General features: G+C 39.3%; 1 protein-coding gene across 1 annotated transcript; it reads right to left on the bottom strand.

Moving 5' to 3' along the window:
* Positions 1-56: 56 nt before the first annotated feature.
* LOC111248015 (uncharacterized) lies at positions 57-17,996 on the bottom strand. Its single transcript, XM_022799694.2, has 6 exons — positions 17,397-17,996; positions 9,002-9,152; positions 8,359-8,501; positions 7,927-8,047; positions 5,273-5,398; positions 57-2,995 (listed from the first exon to the last, which is right to left on the bottom strand). Exons 1-6 carry the CDS (start codon positions 17,449-17,451, stop codon positions 2,428-2,430), a joined length of 1,164 nt encoding a protein of 387 aa, XP_022655429.1. The 5' UTR covers positions 17,452-17,996; the 3' UTR covers positions 57-2,427.
* Between the last annotated feature and the right edge of the window lie 3,021 nt (positions 17,997-21,017).

The raw sequence follows: 21,017 nt of genomic DNA on the forward strand, positions 1-21,017 counted from the left end.
GGTGACGCTACAGAAAATTGTTCGGTTTAACACATGCTCAGTCAAATCACTTCGTACAAAATATTTATTACTATATTTATTGCTATATTGAAAGATGTCGACGTGTTGATATTTCATAAATATATCAAAAATCGTACACAAATATGACGTTTTTGACAAAATTCTGCATCCAGTGATCATTACTTTATGTTAAATTTTTGTCTTATTTATCTAAGATCCCGCGGTATTACCATGAAAATTTTGATAAACATCTATAGTCAAGTAAACGTACTTGTTTAACGTTTTCAGGGATCATTTACGGATGAGATACGTTTATAGTAGTATAAGTTGATGCCGGAACTTATTTATTTACCATCTTCAGCAAACGTATTAAGTTATAAAATATGTCAGTTCTGAACAAAAATCATCATATAGTTGATTCTAGTTTTCGATGTATAATCAAGTCATTATAATCGCACTCAGAATACATTGAAAATCGAGAGAGAAAATGCAGAGTCGCAATGATTTACAAAACTTTATTAACTGCCCAGTTTCCGTTGGGATCGATGGCTTTGGTATTGGTCCATATTAAATATACGAAAGCTATATATATAACCATTTGTTCAAAAGTTAATGGGTTTTTGGTCTGGGAAGAAAACCAGGGCTTCCGCTAAACAGAGATGAAATTTCATAAAAATCCGATGCAACATCGAGTTCTCCGATGAAATTGTATAAATCTATGTAATAAGCGTTTCGCGGTTTTTCTCAGCTATAAGTCTGTTGTAGAATAATTCCGTTCAGATACTGCGGATGTTGCGTAGTGTCTACGGAAACTAGGCATGGAATAAAGCTCAAATAAACAGGTCGTTCAAGCGCTTCAGAAACGGACAGGAGTTTATCGAGAAAAATCCCCTTCGTGGAAGGTCTGTATCGACGATTGCGCACGAGAACGTGGAAAAGACGAAACAACTGGTGCTCGTCAACAGCCATACCACAATGAAAGGGCTAGTAGAACAAGTAAGTATTTCAAAAGGCTCATCTCAGGCTCTCTCGACCGATCTTCTGGGTGTTAGAGGGCTTACGGCAAAGCTTACGCCGAAACAACTGAACGTTCCTTAGATGAACGTCCATGGGGAGCTGTGCCAGGAAAACGTTTGGCACTTCTAAAAAAAAAAACAGACTGGCTTGAATACGTTTTTACGGGTGACCAGACGTCCATATTAGGCTACGATTAGGGCACAAGAATACAATCTTTCTAATACCGATACAAAAACAAACCCCACTAAAAGGAAATCGCACGCTCTAGGCCTAAAACCAAAATTGATCTCATAGTTTTGTTCGTCCGTTGAAAAACTGTTTATTATGAGTTTATGTTGTCGTGCTCCACGCTCACCAGCAAACATTATCAAGAAGTTTTTCGAAAATTTCGCGGCTACGTCTGACACAAGGAACCTGAACTGTGGCACGGCAAGTCCTGCATCATAACGATGCACAGCAGTTGTTATAAAATAATTTAATACGTGTGTTGCTCTGACCCCCTTTCCCGGAATTAACCCCATTTTCATGTTTGCAAAAGTAACAGAAAATTTGAAATGGAAGCATATCGACATAAAAATTGCTGACCAAACTAAGGATTGTACTGAAGATCGAATTCGAGACATGTTTTGAGGCATTAGTGTGTTATATTCGTCGGGATTTATTCTGAGGGGGACAGCTTGGGGTTAAGTAATTAAGTAAATATTCGTTAATCTGGAGCAAACGAGTCATTCATTTTTGAACAGAGGGTTTTGACCATATATGTACAATATATAGCTTCACCAACAGCTATGTGAATATAGCAACTTTATTACCAAATATCTGTTATTGACTCGGCCTACTTTGCAGCTGTGTTGGTCTACATCGTTAGCGATATACATATGACAAAAAAACGAGAACAATGATGTACAGTAACAATGGTTTGCATGTTATTCTAAAGCCGTTACTTAATTCAGTTTTGTAAGTTGTACGAACCACAAAGTGTATTTCTACACTCTAAACTTGATGAACCTAATTCTACTGAGAAGTCGTTCTACTCGTTCAGAATTAAAGTCCACCAGTAAAAATAGATGTTTGTGGAAATATAAAATTTCGTTCGAAATGTGCAGACTACAAAAAAAAAATATCGTGCTTTTGTGTCTGAGTGAGGCTAAATCCGAGTTTACAATCTGCAAGTTTCTATTAAATTGAATATTTTTTTGATAGGGTAGCTTCAGTAACCCACCAAAAAGTTAGATTATCTTATGTCAGGTACGACGTAAGGTCCTGAATAGTGTATGATAAACTAACTCAAGTAACCTGAATGCAACTCTTTCTTCTCGACGGTTTTGAGCTCAACCGCCACTGCTGTGGCAGATTTTCACTATTCACTTCATAGAGCCGCTATGTACCCTGCCGATACCAGAGACCTGTTCAAAATAAAGTAAGGATCAAAAGCGAACAACTAATTATAAGCAGGTGTCCACCACCAATCTGAGCAACGGCTGTTGATGAATCATTATCACTGAAGGTCCTCGATAGGCGACTGCTAGCGGACGCAGCAGGTCTTTCAAATTTCGCTGTAGCTTGCAGCCTCCTGGCCGTATCCTGGTTTGAGTCGCCGAAATCAGTTGCCGACGACGTGAGCGTTGGTGATGCTGCAAACGCGGACGACGAACTATTGTGATCCGACAAGGCCCGGTTATTGTACTGATTTGACAACCGATATGACGCGCCGCTTGCCCCTGCCGATGCGGGTGTTAGGTGCGACTGCCTCGCGATCTCCCGCGAATCAAAGTTATATCTATCGTAATAATCGTCCCGATTCCTTGGATCGTTTGTCGACCGAAAAGTGCTATGTCGATGGCGAATATCATTGTTGTACATCTTGTTATCGTCCACAATGGGTGAACCGTTAAGCGACATCGAAGAGGACACAACTATGGGACGATCATTCGTGAAAATCGAGTGACCCCGTGATTTCGGACATTCGTACGAAAGACTGGAAAGAAGTCGCAGAAGCGTGTGAATAATTTGACCAATTTAACATCACTTGAAACTGACATGGACTAGCATAGGAATACGAAAAAAAAGCTCCTAGAAAAACAAACAGGCAGTTAGAAGTAGTAGAAGGGACAAAGAGGTGGTAGAGCTTAGATGGTTATCAGTGGTAAATACGATGTTTCAACTGTTTGATGGCCGACGTTTCTGCCAGGAAATACTTAAAATACGAAAGGTTATTCAGGAATATGGAAGGTGTTGCCTTTCAACTCGCTTTCTAGGCAAAGTGGTAATTACGTTAGGCCATTTACTGGGTTCTGGCTACTGGGCAATATGACAGATTTGAATTCTATTTATATGTTGTACTCTTATGCGGTTAAGTACTTATCCGAAATCCAGTCTTCTATGTAATTCATTCAAAGTTACGAGTGGATAGGATACTTGACCTTATGCTAATGGGGTAGACTTTCTGCTAACGGGGACATTACAAACCTTTCTCTACATATGAAGCATAAAATATGTTAGGGCGAAAAGTTTACGTCATCGCAAAGATACGTACGCACTCTTCCGTGGCTGAAACTATAATTTCATTAACTGCCTTTGACCTCATAAAATATATATTAGCAAAATCTTCAGGGCAATGGTCTTCTAACAAAGCAGCCGAAAAAAAGATCGTATTATTGTAGGCTTCGTCAGATATCCATAGCTAGGATGCTAAAGAAAAAAAACGCCATAGAGAGCCAAACAAAGATAAAATCCGAATCGTTTGTGATCTACAGGGAAAATGGTAACCCTTCGCAGTATCTTGATCTTCTGAAAATGATAGTCGATCTATAATTATACAAGAGAATAATGGGTGTTTATCATTAGTTGTTTTTTTTTATTTACTGCTCTATTTATCCATTCTACTATTACTTGGCTATGTTATAAAATATGGATAAAGGAGAGACTGCTCGTTAAATGAAATTAGAAAGCTCGTCTGGTTCGTCTTCTGCCGTTTTTACTAATGTAAAGTAATCAAAAGAAAAAAAAAAACACTTTATGCGACAATTCGTGCTCGGATCAGTGTTGGGGTACTGCTACTGTTACAAACTATATAATGATATTATTGAAAGTGATGTGATATGGTTTAGTGCTTCATGCATAGCATACTTGCTAGCGGTTTAACGTATCTTTGCTCGGACTAATGAGGCTGTAGTGTTAGAAACCGCAACAGTTATTGTTATTCTCGTTATCAGAATCACTAGGTGTGAACGGTCTAGCATGGAAGTTCATTCAGTCGAAAGCACAATAGGTTTAGTAGAAACCACGAGTCGTATAGCAAATAACAGTCAAACGGTTAGGTTACGTATCGTTACCATCGTGGATCGTTTGCCAATGCCATTCGCCAAAATGAGACAAACAAGGCAAAATCCGACTGAAAGTTACCACAGAAGTACAAAAAGTTTTTTCTGTTTTTGGCAGCTGGCAGATGCCACGCTGTTGATAGCGATTGTGAAACGATCGACATACCCTCTACCTGCTTTACTATAACTTCTTGTTTTTCATTTCCTATTTGAACTCTAATAAGTGAGCTGACTGTAATAGTGATGAGGAAGCCATAGTTAAACAAGCTTTTGAGACAATAGCCAATCATCGGTAGCGCATGAATTGTCAAACCTCAGGTTAGAAAGTGAAACCATTAATGATTTGGCTTTGTAGCTATGTTGTACCTGGAAAAACATAAACTGGGTTTTAGTGGCACTTAACAATTTGCAAACTATTTTTTGTGCAATTTGATGTAGAGAGAGGACACGAGCGATCTGGGTCGTCGGTACACTTCTGGGCACATATAACGCGACAAGAATTTCTGGGACATCTGAGTTAATTTGTTGAATGAATTTCATAAAGCTTGTCTCGACTGAATCAAGGATACAGAGCAGAATGTATTAAACTCACACAAGTCTGCAATAGGAAGCTATTTGGCAAAATGTCAACCAATGTGCATTCTATGAAGGATACCTGACAAAATATATATGTTACAGAATGCTGATGATTAGAATAACCGTACAAACATATCATGCTTACATAATATTGTCAATATATAGCACTCAACAACGCTTTTATAATCCAGTTGGTTTAACCATTGAGTTTATATATGTCCAGTGTATATTTAGTCAAAGAACTGGTACCATTTTCCCTCTGTCGATAAAAGTGCATATATTTGGAGGCGAATTACCAACGTTAGGGAGCGGTGTTTATAGTCTGAGAGCAGACGACATTAGCCTGCGATACTCACGAGTAAGAATTTCCTGAGCATCTATGAATTAGAAATGCCATCGAGTGGTCCATAATGGTCCGAGCGTGCGATCCGCACAGGCGAAGAAGCGGCTCACTGACGCAACTTCTGAACTTTGAGTATGAACTGAAATAAAAACAATAACATTAAGCAAATAATTCACAATAGCTTCTACCAGATATTAATAAGCTAAATACAACACCAAATAAAATTTAAAGGTAAATAAAAATATACACATTTTTCCGTTCCTGCCATTATACACGTTTCATAAATCAGTTTGATACAAAATTAAAATTACACCCAGCATAACGGTGCCATTATTCAGCGAATTAATGATTTCAAGGTCCTATCTCACTGCTGTCTTGGAGAACACGCTTCTTTTCTTTATGTACGCTTGACGCGTCGCAAATTTGTTTTGTCGTTGCCTTTTTGCCTATTAATATACGCCTCAGTCAGATCCGTAGGCCAAGAATACTTTGCGGTGCTTTGAATAGGTTACCTGATGCCAACCAAGCTAACACAAATGTATATTAAACCTTCGCGGAAATAGCTGTGATGTAATGTAAAAAAATGTTTAAAACCCATGCGAATCATGTAGAACGTGTTTCCAGGCGGGCCTTGCGTCCGCTTTGATATGACTGTAAATTTGAGAATCGTCTTTCGATGGGCTTTTGGCACGCTAGACCTGCTCACGAATCTTTTTTAATATTCTGCTAGTTTACTATTGCTGACGCTAAACGTGTGCCGGAAGAACATATCGTCTGCTTGCTGCTCATGCTGGACAAAACTACTGCACTAAGCTTCCATTCGAAGAAAGTTTATTTTCAAATACATGGACATTGCTGAGGAGGTTCATTAGAATTCATTAATTCGTTATATATATATATATTTTTTTTTTTTTTGAGTTACCCCACATTATAACTGACAGGATAACACCTTTCCTATGTTAATCCCATTTTTAATGAATTACGGCCTCACTGATTCGGTGCCAATTCATTTTTCGATCTTGAGCTTTCTTTTCTTTTTGTGACGAACTTCTTACTATAACATATGGTAGGCACAACTTGAGGATTAATTCAATATCATATATTGAGAAATGGCGTTTACGAACAGATCTTGACTAATGTTTTGATGATGTTCAGCATTGTGCCTTTAAAGATAAATGCATTCTGTGGTCAGGAAATTAGGCAACCCCATGAACAATTGATCGGTATAAGGCCTTTTCATTTGTTTTCCTGTAAGTACATCGCTAGTACTTACAGGAAAGTAAAGGAGAAGAATATGCAGGATCTCGGGTAGACTAGTCTTCATTTTTGTCTTCTAAAACCTTGAGTTGTATCTAACGCACTCTGAGATCATTGTTTGTGTTACAGGTGACTATCTACGTGGCACACAATCGGCGGAAAAAAATCGACGAAGGTGCTCCTCAGCTACCGTCAAGCTTAGTCTCTCATATGGTTATGCAAGGAATATCCACAACTTTAAATGCGAATCAATTCTAGATCATTATTGTATGGTTTTCTATACTTCGCAATCGCTTTCTCCGCCTAGAGCGTCCTCGTATCACATAGAAACTCGTCTATTTGTACATTATACATGTGCGTTGAAAGCAGCGCGGAATATTTTGATTTTCTAAGGATAAAGGCTGTTATTGGAAATACTGTTACTAGACGCCTATTACCCGTATCGGCCGAGACTGCGAGGGGAAAAATTACTCATATAAGCTGCAGTGAATAAGATTTTAATAACTGTGTTACTCTCATATGAATCTTACTAAGTGCATTTGTAGCATGTCTCGTGTGATTGGCACACTGCAGATATGATAAAGCCTTTCTCAGACCGTCTTCTTTAACATTGGTATTACCTGCATTGGACTTTTGCCCCACATTTCCTCGCAGTTTCTGGCCAGCATGGCACATTGTAATGGTTTTACATTACCGCGAAGGCAGGCCAACTTTGCCAAACGTAAATCAAGTTGCTTTGTGTGTGTCATTAACTCACATCACCGTAGCAACCTAAACCTGGTTGAATTTTATGCTATTACAGCTCCGTCTATTTCCGTCTCTCTGTTTGCTGTGTTCAGTTGGGGTGGGCCCACCTCCAGTTGGTCGCTCCAATATAACATAAATCAACATTTAAAATCATTTATATGTTATTATATAATATTTATATGTATAAAAAAAAACATTTACACTCATAAATATAATTCGTGTGCCCCGTTCTATACAACAGCCAAACTGAATTCTAGCTTCGGCCATCTTTCTGTTCGGTAAACAAGAGCAAATGGGGGGCGGAGTTTGTTTTTGTCGATGCGGTTGTGGAAGGCATAGCCATTTAGAGAAGAAAAAAAAGGTGGACCCATTCGATAGGAACAAAATAATTGCTAACAGTCTCAAGTCAATTGTGAATATATCTATTTCCCCAGCAGTGATAAACACATGCAGACCCACTAATAGAATGATATTACGAAAGATTCAAGAACAACAACACCAACAGGGACCGGAACATGACACATGGGTTATATTATTTCAATTACATTTATGCAGAACTGTCAATACAAGGTCATCATTATAGTGCTGCCGTCCTTCCCATGTCCATGCGACTTGTTACGTGATTGCGCCGCGTGATGGCGTTTGCCCTTAAATTATACAAACCAGCAGATGTTGTCACTAGCTTCACTGCCGGACTGACTGACTTCGCCCACCATGTCGTTATAATGAGAGCCACAGTTGTCCACGGAGACCTTGCGGAAGCATGATGCACTCTGAAGGTACTCTGAAAACGGAAGCGCAGGTAATGTATTCAGCGAATGTACTCTTTAAACATACAAAAGCCTTGTTTTGCCGGAGTTATTTTTAAATCCAAGCATAATTTGTATTGTGGTTCTGGCTTTTACTAGAAGATAAACGATGTCTGCGCTGTCATGGTAATAATTATCAAGCAAGGTTTCCGATTCGAATTTGCTGGCGGGCCTGAATTATGTCCTGTAGGATATGCTGCGGCTGATGTTATCGTCAGTACTTAGTGAGGTAACTTCTTGTTGGCTGTACAAAGCTGTTCTTTAAGTAAATGTCAAAGGCGTTAACCTTTCTGATACTTGTCGGAAGCGCAAATCGCGTGAACGGTGTCAATGGAGTCCCCTACAGCGTCGTTGAATCTCGATCGTTGATCGTCGCTAGCACAGTCTTTCACATAGAGTCGAATGCAATCCACAAACCCACCCCACATCCTGTAAATAGAGGAAGACTATGCTGTTTAGGAAAAAGTTATATGACTTCATAACTGATTCGTTGCTGTGAGTTTACCCTCTGTTGAAAACTTCGATAGCTTGCAACAGAAAATGCTCAATAGCTTGAGCGTTTCCCAGCTGTGCTACTTTCAGTGTCCTGATACTTGGTTCGCCTTTCGTACGTTTCAAGAACTTTGTGCGATATTTAGTATTACAATTAAATGTGTTATAAATTCGTCAATGACCTATGGACATAACAGATTTAGAATATCTCTCGCCTGCCCGACCGAGGCGTAGCGAATCTGCCTCGTTTAGCAGCGGGTTTGTGCCCGAAAGATCATTAACAGTTACTTTCCGACCATGGAGCTGACGTGTTCTAGGCGTTTCGAAGAGGAATGATTACTTAAATCATCAGTTGGTTTGAATTTCTCCATAGGTCGGTAAAAACGTGTTTCTCCTACTTGATTGGACTGCTGAAACTGTAGATAATAGTCGCTGACCTGCACATATTGTCGATGTGTTGGAGATTCGTTGGAAACATGTATTCGAGATCATGGAGAAACGGCCGTACTCTTTCTGTACAGTTATGCATACGACCTTCACAGCTTTCGCGAACAGCGGCCATTGCTGCAACGTTGAGCAGGATCATGCCTAGAATTAAAATTAGAATAAAAATAAAAATCTGTGAAAATTTTGTTCTCAATGCGCATTCGGGATGTTTTTTTTTTGATGATTTTATTACCGTAGAAGTTAACCTATCTCCCCGGCAAAGCAAAAGCTATTAGAGCATCCTTATTTGCGGCAACTCCAGTGGCTATTGTTGCCAGCGCGAACTTCAAATCACGGACCTGGGCCTGTGCAACCTGTCACCACACTTTTCATTAATTAGTAAATACTGAATAGTATTTCTTTCTGATATTGTCTTTTTTTTTCCTATAGCGTATGTTTGTTCTCTAAGTTGAGCAAATCATATGAAATTCTAATAGTATTTACGGGCTACGATGGGTCTATGCTATAATACGTCATACACACACGACAACGATATGCAACCGGCATGAGTCTGTTGCTGAGGCGTCTGCGGAGTGAGGAATAGAGCATTTTCTTTGGCTATCGTTTATTTTTAAGAAGCGTTTCGACTCCAGACTTTTATCGCTGATTTGAATTGAAATCGCCAGTTGAAACGGACGTAACATTGGAGCTAATGCCGTTCCTCACAGTGTAACGCTTGGTAAGCAATCATAGCTAGAAGAATTACATTAAAAATAGACTGCTAGAACGATGCCTAAGAAAAAATTAAACTGTAACAGAAAATCTATATAACTATGATTTGAATAAAATAGCCGTATTGTCTAAATATATAGTGAAATAGGGCAAACGTAGGTTTACAGTTGCCGACGTCGCAAGTCAACAGCCAGACAGACCGACAGGGGTAAAAGGGTTGACTACGACACTGTGTAAACATTGCTCGACTGTACCTAAAGTTACGTTGTAAGCACACTTTTCCCCTCTATGCACATCTCCCTTAATATTCTCGTGAATGTTCACCAGAATTATCCGCAACCTAAACCTACCTATTGCCACGTCCTAACTATTACCAGGTCAGTATTAATTTGAGTCGAAAAACAAAGATCGCAAGTAGTTACAGGTTACCTTTACATTACGCATGGCAGCTGTGAATTCGGATAAAAAGCAAAACCATTAAATTCTAGACTGCCAGTCCGCGACGCGTACGCCAATTTTATCCTATGACGTTTATCGGTACGGTATCCACGCATCCGAGGATAAGTTACCTGTTTTACTATACTGAAATTAATTTCTAGACTACCTCTTACCTTACCTGGACACGCCATATTTGATCATACTCACGTTGACTTCATACGTACCATGTACGTATTTTATATATAATCTCTATGCATTCATAACATCTCAGTATTACATTACGCCTCCAAAGATAGGCAGGCCCTCCCGTTAAAGAAAGCATCGATTTCAGCGATCCGCTTAAACGTACAGCCACATCTTTCCCCGTTTATGAAGGCCAATGTCTATTCGTTTTAAGGTAATAAGCGTTCAGCAGACAATTACGTTGCCACGTACAGACAGTATTTCTTCTAGCCACGGCAAGGAGAAACAATTTTACGTTTTTTTTTTTTTTCTAAAAACAGCAGCTCCAAGTATTATATTTGCCCTTGCATGAATGACAGGGAAAGGAAAATGCGTTTATAAATTGTAACGTTCCGTAATTAAGCAATGCAGAAGTGGTGCTTACTAAAGCAAAGATTAAAACCGCTTCCGTTTCTTTCTTTTTCAATATGTGGCTTTATTAATTGTATTCGATATTTTTTTTACTTCATTATTTAGCCAACGCAATCAATATCTTTATTATATTTGATGCACGCCTCATACACGCATTGGAAAGGTACGCTTCAGATGTAAGGAAGTACGAGTGGATAAGCAGAAAATGAACGCCTCAAAAAGCGCATGCTCGTCTACGTAAAGCTTTGACGACTGGCATGAATTGGACAGATACGATAATAGATCCATCCAGTATCCCGCCCGTCATCACCCAGAAGCTTTGCGTCCTAAGAGTCACTAACTCACAGCTTAAATACTTCTAAAGTCTAGATTTCTGAATGGTTCCAATGACGATAAAGACAATTATCATTGGAAGTTCTATAACAGGCCATATTGCATGTTGCGTGTTGAACATCGACCCGATACGCCCAATATCGCGTTTCCTGCCTAACGCCCCTCAGATAAGTTCGTCTTTCGGGAAAAGCAATAACTCGCGATGGTATCCTTGTGTTGATGACAAAAATTTTTTAATTTCTCCATATTAGTGGTTGTGCACGATCGGTCGTAAATGGCAGTTGGGACCAGAACGAATCTGCTTCTCATCTATTGTTCAGTACGCCTTGAATGGAAAAATGCTTTTTGCCAGTAACTTAGCCCCGAGGGAATTTTATCACATGATACTTTAAATCGACCGTGTCTGTTAAAAAGGTTGGGAGCCGTGAGGAATTCTAAAAAAATTTAGTAACACAAGCTATGGGAAAAACTCTTTGTGTCTTAGGTATAGTACTATTATTATAGCATTACTAAACTGGCGATCGATGTTTTTGGGCGTCGGTCCGATGCGGGCGTCGGTGCTATCGCTGATCACGATAGAGGGCGTTTCAGATAACAGACAGAGCTGTTCGCGCGTTAATTCTAATCGTTGATTGATGCAGCGAAATAGTGACCATCGAACGGCTTATACAGTCAGTAGATGCTTTCCTAGTTTTTTTTTTTTTTTTTTTTTTTTTTTTCGCTCCCTTTAGCGGTTTTCCATTAGGGTCAAATGTAACAACAACGATAACAAGTAACGACGGCCGCTCTTAGTTAGAATAACGGTACGACGCCTATTGTTATTATGTTGTTATCATAGCACCACAGCGACCCAATGTCAGTACGCTTACTCAATACATGAACAACACAGACTCGTGTATTGATCATAAGCACGTGCTTTACCATTCATCGTTTTCCAATAGTTGTATAGTAATTAAGAGAAATCTAAGGGAACAAATTATTTTACGCGACACAGCAGCCAGACATGGTTCTCCTTCACGAGAAAATACAAAAAAAAATAGGCATGTTAATGCTTATTAAAATCTAAGGACACATTTTTCTATGCCATTCGACCATCAGCGAATTGTCAACATAATCGTTGTTTGAAAGGCAAGCTTCCAGTCAATGAATAGACGAGGTAGTGAATGAACGAGGATCGCTTACCCATTATGTGTAACACCCACACGTTGTATCCATCAGACGACAAGTTGAAGTTTTGAACTAAACATCATTTTGGGTTGAGCTAAAAAGATTCCACAGTGTCTACTTAACCAGAACCTATGTTGGTCTTATTTAGATTTCAATCTGACGCCTAGTTGAGAAACTTATGTTGTTGTAAAAAGGCGTAGATGCGCAATATGGCGCATTTTACTACTCGAACACTATTTGAAGTCAATGTTTAATGAAACATTGACTTCAAATAGTGTTCGAGTCGTGTATATTAAGTAAATAAAGAGAAACACTACAAGGCGACAAATACTAATTGTCAAAGCAGAAAATATAAATATAAAAAGAGCGTTCAATAGTAAAGCTGACTAGAAATAATCTTTGAGAACAGTAAGGCTTTGTAACGAAGTATTGCTACCTTCAACAGAAGATTACGAGCGGTCTTTGTATTGGCACGGGAAAAGTCGATTTAAATAATTATCCGCGAGGAAATGCTAGCTACGTCGAGTTCAATAGTCACAGTCAAAGGGGCCGGCACGTAAGAGCGTACTATCCACGCGTCGTATTCAAGAAATTTCATATTTTCTTTTATTAGAAAAACAGTTTTCTTTGTAATTTCGACGCCGTTAAGGTGCGATTTTTGTGCATGTTTTTTAGGAGTTTTGAAAAAGAACCCCATTCTATTACACTTTGTGCGCTAGTATGTTCGAACTCGGCTGTCGTTATTGTTTCAAGCGCTAACAAGATAAAAATATATAATGTTTGCAAAAAAAAAATAAGTGAAAAGCTAGACCACGCTTGGATGTCAGTATGAATCGAGATTAACTTTCGTCATAATTTTTTGATTAACGGACCTTCTGAGTTTTTTTTCTATGTGGGGCTATTGATATCGCAGTAATCTAGACGCAACTTCTAAAGAATCCAATACTAAGTATCAGAATAACGTTTGGCTGAATTGGGAAATGCCAGTTTCAATAGAAGTCGAAGGCGCAGTATTTAGCAGGTTTTCGCAAAACGGCCATCTTCTAAATGAGCCAGATCTTACATTAAAGATACGATATTTAGCATAGTGAGGATATTATATGAACTGTAGTGCTGTCAAGGGAAAATTAGTTAAAATTAATAAAAGGAAAGCAACGGAAAAGTTTGTTTTTGAATGTTTTTTGAAAGAATGTTTTTGAATTAAGGCTACGCCCAAATATTGTATAGCCTTTTGGTAGTCGCCTTGACGATATGATCATTTTTTTCTTTTCCTCTGCTATCTAATCTAATAATACAAGACAAATACAACTCACAAAGCAAAATGGATAGGGCTGCAAGAACCATATATACATCTCGATTCTTTTTAGTTGATGTTTCAGGACAAAAGGTTATTCGTTCCCTCAGTGTCAACAACCTCAAAAACGTACCTATAGTAGGGCCACATACATATCTACCAGTTTATGCCATATATGAGGCTTCATTTATCTATAAACCTGAAAACAGAATTCTGTGCTTTCATCGAGTAGCTACTTCATACACTAACCCCTTATTCAAGTCTATTCTGGGCTTCATCGAGTGATTTTTACACAAAAGCGCCACATTTTTAACCAGTGTTTACATTTGGAAACCATATGAGTGTTAAATATAAAACCTGTAAAGACTTCTACACAGCGTCAGACAGGAGTCGCCTTCCTTAACAAGATAACAGAATGCTGAACTCCCCATAGAATTGGTCATACATGCATTTTCAATAATGTGTAAATCAAAATCTAAGGCAGGACAAATGAAAACCTTAAAATGAAAGAAAAATAGTCAGCCTTACTAACAATATTTCTAGCCTAAAGAAAATCTAAATCTAGCCTAAATATAAGACAACTCTCTATATTAGTACTCAAGGTAAAGGATCGAGTTCAAAACTTATTTTAATCATGGATATTGCAAAAATCATACCATATTAAATGCTCGATGTCCGATGCATAGAAGATACCCGTGACGAGATCAAATAAGGAAATGGAGAACATAACAGGTCTTGTGAGAGCGTAAACCTCTAACGGGTAATTAAGCCCACATTTCTAATTATCCTAAGCCCAGATTTTCTCTTCATTAGGTAGCACTACCTGAAGTCTACGGTTTTATTGCCAATAACAAAATTATATGATTTTTATTCGCAAAAAGCTCTGTAAGTGCCTAAATAATCGAATATCAAGAAAACTACACGTATGCTATAAGTGAATTAGGTGCCATTGTCTTACACACTTCCATCGTTATATTGCGTTATTGAACTAAAGTATCGGGTTGAAGCACGCGCCAATCTTCGGTGCTTATCTTCTGTTTTAATCTCCGTAACACTTCATGCTTGTCGTGCCGAGTCTTGAACACGGATATACACATGTGTTAATAGCTTAGTACGAGATCTGTTTTCTACAGTGTTTTTAATAATCAACATTATTATATTAAGAGAAATATCTTTGAGGATCATATAGTAATAGACAATAAGGTCGATGTGTAAATCAGCAACAAACAGGAAGTCAGTCCACTCCTGCATCCGTCGACATCACTCATATGTGTATATATGCGTATGTATGTTTTGCATTCGATATTCTAAAATCTATATAATCTGCTAACGGTGTCTCGGTTATGGCCTATTTTGGCACTAGCGCTAGCAGAAGGCTATCAGTTGTGTTACTAATACTATTAACATTATTATTATTATAATAAATATGGATATATATGTTTTGATACAGATAGCGGCAGTATAGTAGGCTAGCGGCTACCCTTCATTGGTCACAAACAGTTAACACAGTTTCGGGGCCCTGCACAAACGATTAGAACCGGCAGTCGACGCTGTTACGTTACTGGTGATGGCGATGACATTGAGTTCGAATTTTGAATTGTTGGTTACCGGAAACGGGATCAGGTCACCAACGGGAAACGCTTTGAGAGGTATCGCGGGAAAATGCTTTGTCGACCAGCAAAAAGCAGATTGCTAATAAAGATTAGCGCCACACGATGCGTTACGGTCACGTTGGCTCCTACAGCCGAGCTCCCGCAGGATGTCAGCCATGCTGCAACAACGATAGGCAGGCAGGCAGGTGTAGACACAAACAGCACTCATCGTTTAGTTCGAATGGGCATACTTATTGATCAGTTAGGTCAAAGAACTTTCTTCCTGAAATCGATGCGTTGTGCCTGAGATCTTGAGAAAAAACTAAATATATTCGCGATTCATTTGCTTTGAAAGGTTACAAGGAAACAAAGCTACACTAGAATTCGAATAATGATAATAATCAAAACATTATTTGTTATTAATATCGTAGGCACGAAGGAAGCCTTGATATGGCGTAGTTGTCTGAGGCTTTGAACACGATGACTCGGGCGAACACAGTAAATTGGGCCCATGCGACAGCGTTCCGAACTGCACACATCACGTATTAGCTGAGATAGTCCAACGGACTCTGTAAGCTCGTTGATGTTTGTTGGCTAACGTGAGTACATAGGAACATACACTTCCGTAAACTACATGAATGCAATGCCTTTGCAAAGAGCGTGCTTGCTAACCGCTTTACTATTTTTGAAATTGGCGCGATAGCACGGACGGCCAAATCTTTAGTTAAAGGAAACTAGGTGTCGCTGCCTCAAGTCCCGTCACATCCTGTCGTGGCGGCTATACCGCCAGTATCAACCTTCTTCAATTCTGAAATGTGGTAGAAGCCATCTTTTTGTAGAGCCGAAGAATACTTAAAACGAGATTCGACATATAATTATTATCGTTTGTTTTGGAAAAGGAAAAAAAGTAATGCGAATTGAAACGCGTACCCCTCTCCACGGTCACTTTAAAAAAAACCCAAGTTTCTATGGAGCATAGCCACGCACGAAGGCTTTTTTAACCTCAGGAAACGGATGTTCTAAGCGCTAAAAAAACAGGACACACGCGACGTTTGTTGACAGCGTCCACCTTTAAGATCACAATAACGGCGCTTCTCTACAGAATCTTTATATTGTGCTAAAAAAAACAGATAGACGCGTAAAGGTCAGCGTATCAGTCGAAATTATATATGTACAAATCGAAGGATACGACGAATTTTTCGTTGTTTCATTAACTTATTGGCACAACCTGCATTGAAGTGGGATTTGCCCTTATCGAAGAACCTTCGTCGGTATACGTCGTGCACGACCTGAATCAAAAAGCACAAGCTGAACGCCTTATTGTTGTTTTTGTTGCTGTAAAAATGAAGCCAACAAAAATCTGGATCAATCGTTTGGTAGCTGATTTCTTATAATAAAAGGAAGAAGTAGAAATTCAACGTACTGTTTAGTTCTTCTGTGAATATCAATAATTGCTAATGTGATATTTAGTCCGTTTTTCTACAATACGCAACTATTAATTAATTTCTATAATTTGCATCCTTGCAATACAGAACTACATAGTTTGAGTTTCACATCCGATACTGCATCTAAACATTGCTTTAGGAGGCTGCCTTTCAGCACAAGACAAAGCCCTGCCTTCAACGCTGCCTTCCAGTGTTTAAGCCTGGATTCGAACCTAGACCACCACGTATCCCCAACATGTTATAACAGCCCATCATGAAGACCATCCTTTTTATCCTTTCAATATATAATAAATTATGTTTAGTCTTGTAACCTTCACAGCTCTCATTTATACCGTCGTTTATAGCTTGTCAGTGTATGGATAAATAAATCGATGGACGCATAAACTCGATCGGTATGGGTGATTTTTGTAGACAGGATAACACTGAAAAGACTCAACTACACAGGTATTTCACGAGAGTGTCTAAGTCACAATGATTACAGCGTTTACTCGATCCTACCATTTGCAGCTCGCTTTACGCCGAGGTAGAGTGTACTGAAACTCACTCTTGTTACTAACAGCTTGAATAATTAACATGATTATCAACTTGGCAGGATTTACATAGAAAAAAATCGCCTAATTTTACATTACTTATTTTCGCTTTATTACTCATGAGAGGTTACAATGGATCAATGTCGTCAGCATTGACATAATTGAACGGCAGCAGTGATGTTAACCGTGTTCTTGATGCTTACGTATACCTTCGTTCATCCCGTAGCAGTCGTATAATAAAGTTAACATTAGATCTTATTATCATTTGTTCCGTAACTTACCACCGAAAATAGAGCCTGCGGCTCCGCTCCATAGACGACTCCAAGAGAAATGCATTTCCAGCGTAATTGAAACACGGAATAGTCTACGCTTCAGGCTTGAGGAACGTGCAGAGCCGTCAATACGGCTTTATTAAACAGGTTCTTAAGTTTTCTCAAAACTGCGTTTTGCTTTTTTACATTAATTCGCGCATTCTTATCACTTCGTTAATTATAACTGTTGTTGAAAATGTCGATTGTTTCACCATATAAGTTCGTTCTAGCTTCTTACTTAAGTTCCGGACGCCTTATGTTGCACAGTTAGGTTTGGCCTTTTATTAAGCACAGCTACACGTTGACAGAATAACTCAATTCAATTACTTTTGTATAATTCCGATTCAGTTACATGGTCAAGATGTGGTACCTTTTATGGTCACACTGCGGAAAACCGTCTTAGCTGAACCTAATCAAACGTTGAGGTCTGCGAACATCCTCGAACGATTATCGGCATCTATCCGGGTCTGATTGTGTCTTCGTTGGACTGACAGATCGGGCCGATAGTTACAGCCGAGCCGTGAAGTTGCACGCAGGGCCATTTGGTTACTAAGTGGCTGATCGCGCGCTGCCGATTTGGCGCTTCGGGAATATTTTAGGAACTCCTTTCCCCAATGTTGGCGTCTGCCGCCTGTTTCTTTTTAATTGCCCTTTCCACCGTAAATGGCCAAACTGCCCAAAATACCAGCGCCACCTGGCTGTGTGAGCTGCATTTAAAATAGGAATAGAAAAATTCAATGATATAGAAATAAGTTATATTGAGTCAAATTATGATTGTCGATTTAAGAATTGTAGCCGCATGGGCGTTAATTTGTACTTCTCGTTATTACATTAACCTCTATTCATAAGTTATCTGATTGATCTTTATTTAAATATGGCTCTATTGAGAAAAGATTTTGATGGTGTGCGAAATGTAACAACTACATTTTCAGAGAGCAGATTCGACCCCGATGACTTACACACAGTACAAGTCTGGCTTAAACAACGCAAATCGTTTGAGGCTTGGTTACGCATAAATCTTACTGATTAGGGGCACGATGGTGTTTTTATCACTTCTATTTCGTGTTTTAAAAAATAAATAATTTACGTTAAGTGACAAAAATAATCTTTGTCCGGGCTGGACGAGTCTCAGGCAAGCCGTTTAATGCTGGCACCGATCTCAGTCTGGTCCTTCTGCAAAAATCCATATTTAATAATAATCATGATAGCGAAAGGTATCTGTAAGATTAATGTCGTTCTTTTCACGCGCAGACACCCGGGTCGGTTTGTTTTTAGTGTTTTGGCCTGATGTTAGTATTCAAAATTGCCTTATCTCGAACAAACAGTCCAATTAACAAACGTTGGACATCTCGGTTTTTTCAACTAGTATCACAGACGCCATTTTATAGTCCATCTAACCGAAGCAACGATCTATACTACTATCTATGTGAGTATAATTGCAACCCATATGTAATTTTTAGATCAATCCGTATGAAAAAACGTAATACTAAGCTATGTCCAAATAGGCAGAGCGCGAACACCTACTGCCGTCATACCTGCAGGAATCACGCTGCAGCTATGACGGCATATCTTCAAACGTCACTTCAATAGACACGAGTATGTCAGTCATAACTTACGAAGCTCCACTCCGAGATATTTTACTTGGAGACGTTGCCTTTTTATACTCAGCTCGACAGTGAAGTATTAAAAATAGAGGTTACCGGTAGAGAGCGAAAGTTCAACGGAAAGATCGAAGTCCGGTCAGGTCATAATTATCGTGTCTTTTTTTTAAATTAGTTTTTTTTTGTTTTATTTTTTTTTACTGAGAAAATTGGCAGAGTAAAGCTATTTAGCAGTAAATAATTCGACAAAATGTCCAACCGCAGCTCGTTTTAAGGAGCTGCATAGCGGAAGTGCGTGTTTCAACGAGATCGGGGAGTGATAGTAATTTGCGGCTGAGTTGGATGGAAATCGTGCGGTCAGGACGACAACTGACAGCATTACTCCCTAACTAAACCGAAATTTCTAAATTCGTTATTTATGCTATGATATGATAAAATGTTTTCGGATCTGTTCATTCAAATCAAACATGTAACTACTGAGCTAAGCTAAGGAGAATTTTTCTGAGGATGAATCTCTATTAAGCTTGCTCCAATTGGAAATTCCATTTTGAATTGAGGCAAGCGGCAAGAACATCAAAATAGGAGGGCACGGGTCCGTTGACGACGCTATACCTCTCGGTTGAACATGTTACTCTGATTAAATGATACGATACGAGTACATATTTACATACGATACATATCATAACGACGACCTGCGATTTAACTTATTCCAGCTAACATAGAAGCCTTCCATTATGCTGAAATGTCCTTATAGCATGCATTGTGCTTGAATCATTTTTGCTCTACAATACCGAATGTAGAACCAAATATCGTTTATTTTTACATGAGCACATTCAGTAGAATATCACAAACGAACGGTAATACTAGCGCCATTCTTCTATACTGAAGAACTTTTTCCTTTCCTAGAACATACTTCAGCTTGATCTTTACCGCCGTATTTTTTGACAGACAATAATTCTCAGCTCAATTCGGTTTACATTCACAAACGGGGTGCCGCTGTTTTTGTCGTTACTTCATCTCAAGCTAGAGCAAAATCAGGCGACACGCCACGACAAAGACCGCAGACAACGTGTATCATTTGCGGCCTACACTGACTTTGCCTGCGTCGCGTCCCCCACTGGAGTTCTGGACGCGCTCAGAACGCACGTAACTCGTTCTATCGCATTCTATTGACTCCTGCAACGTTGGCGACGCTTCACTGCTACCGCAGCAAACCTACGCCGACGGTGGGGCAAACCTCGCCTCCAGACAAAGCAGCTCGAGCAAAGAGGAACCCACACAAGTTAACGAACGAAGGATTAGCAGGATCAGCAATGCCTCGCTTGTACTTGCCCTTTTCTTTGTCTCTTCTGTCCGAAGCAGCGAACTTATTACTATCGACATGTTTCCAGCGTTGTGATCGCCACGTGCGACTATTCTATATTTTGCGAGGCGGTGAGCGACGACCTTGTCGCTATATGAAGCGTTGCAAAAGAAATGAATAACGGTAGGTTCGACAAAGTCAACAAATAGATATGGAAATAGTGTAGCTTTCAATGTGGGCAAAGGGACAATGGCAGACAAGTTCGTTGTTCTTCGATGAACACATTGTGAAATTGGTATATTAAATCTCTGTAATAAAAGCGTAAAAATAAGGTTCAACTACCCAATACATGGGAGGTAACCCCCACGGGGTGCGAACCTGCATGGGTGCGAATCGTAGTGATAACTCGATACCAACCTCAACGTTTTTCGCGTGAGGGGTAGTCATGCTCGCTTGGCGTTCACCTTTTCACCCGAATGGCAGTTGTATAAATTTAGTCTCTGGATTAGCACGAATAATAATTTCGTTGTAGCATCCCGGTATTGATTAATCCCGAGCGACTGGAAAGCGAAATGCTTAGTACTTAAATTTTTTTGCAGCGATGCCCTTCTGGGCGTTCCGTAAACGTTACTGCATAATGCTGGCCGTAATTGCGGAATGGGACCGATCGTGTTCATTTTTTTTGCT

This window comes from Varroa destructor, unplaced genomic scaffold (assembly GCF_002443255.2).
Source record: "Varroa destructor unplaced genomic scaffold, Vdes_3.0 BEIS01000003.1, whole genome shotgun sequence".
Classification (NCBI taxonomy): domain Eukaryota; kingdom Metazoa; phylum Arthropoda; class Arachnida; order Mesostigmata; family Varroidae; genus Varroa; species Varroa destructor.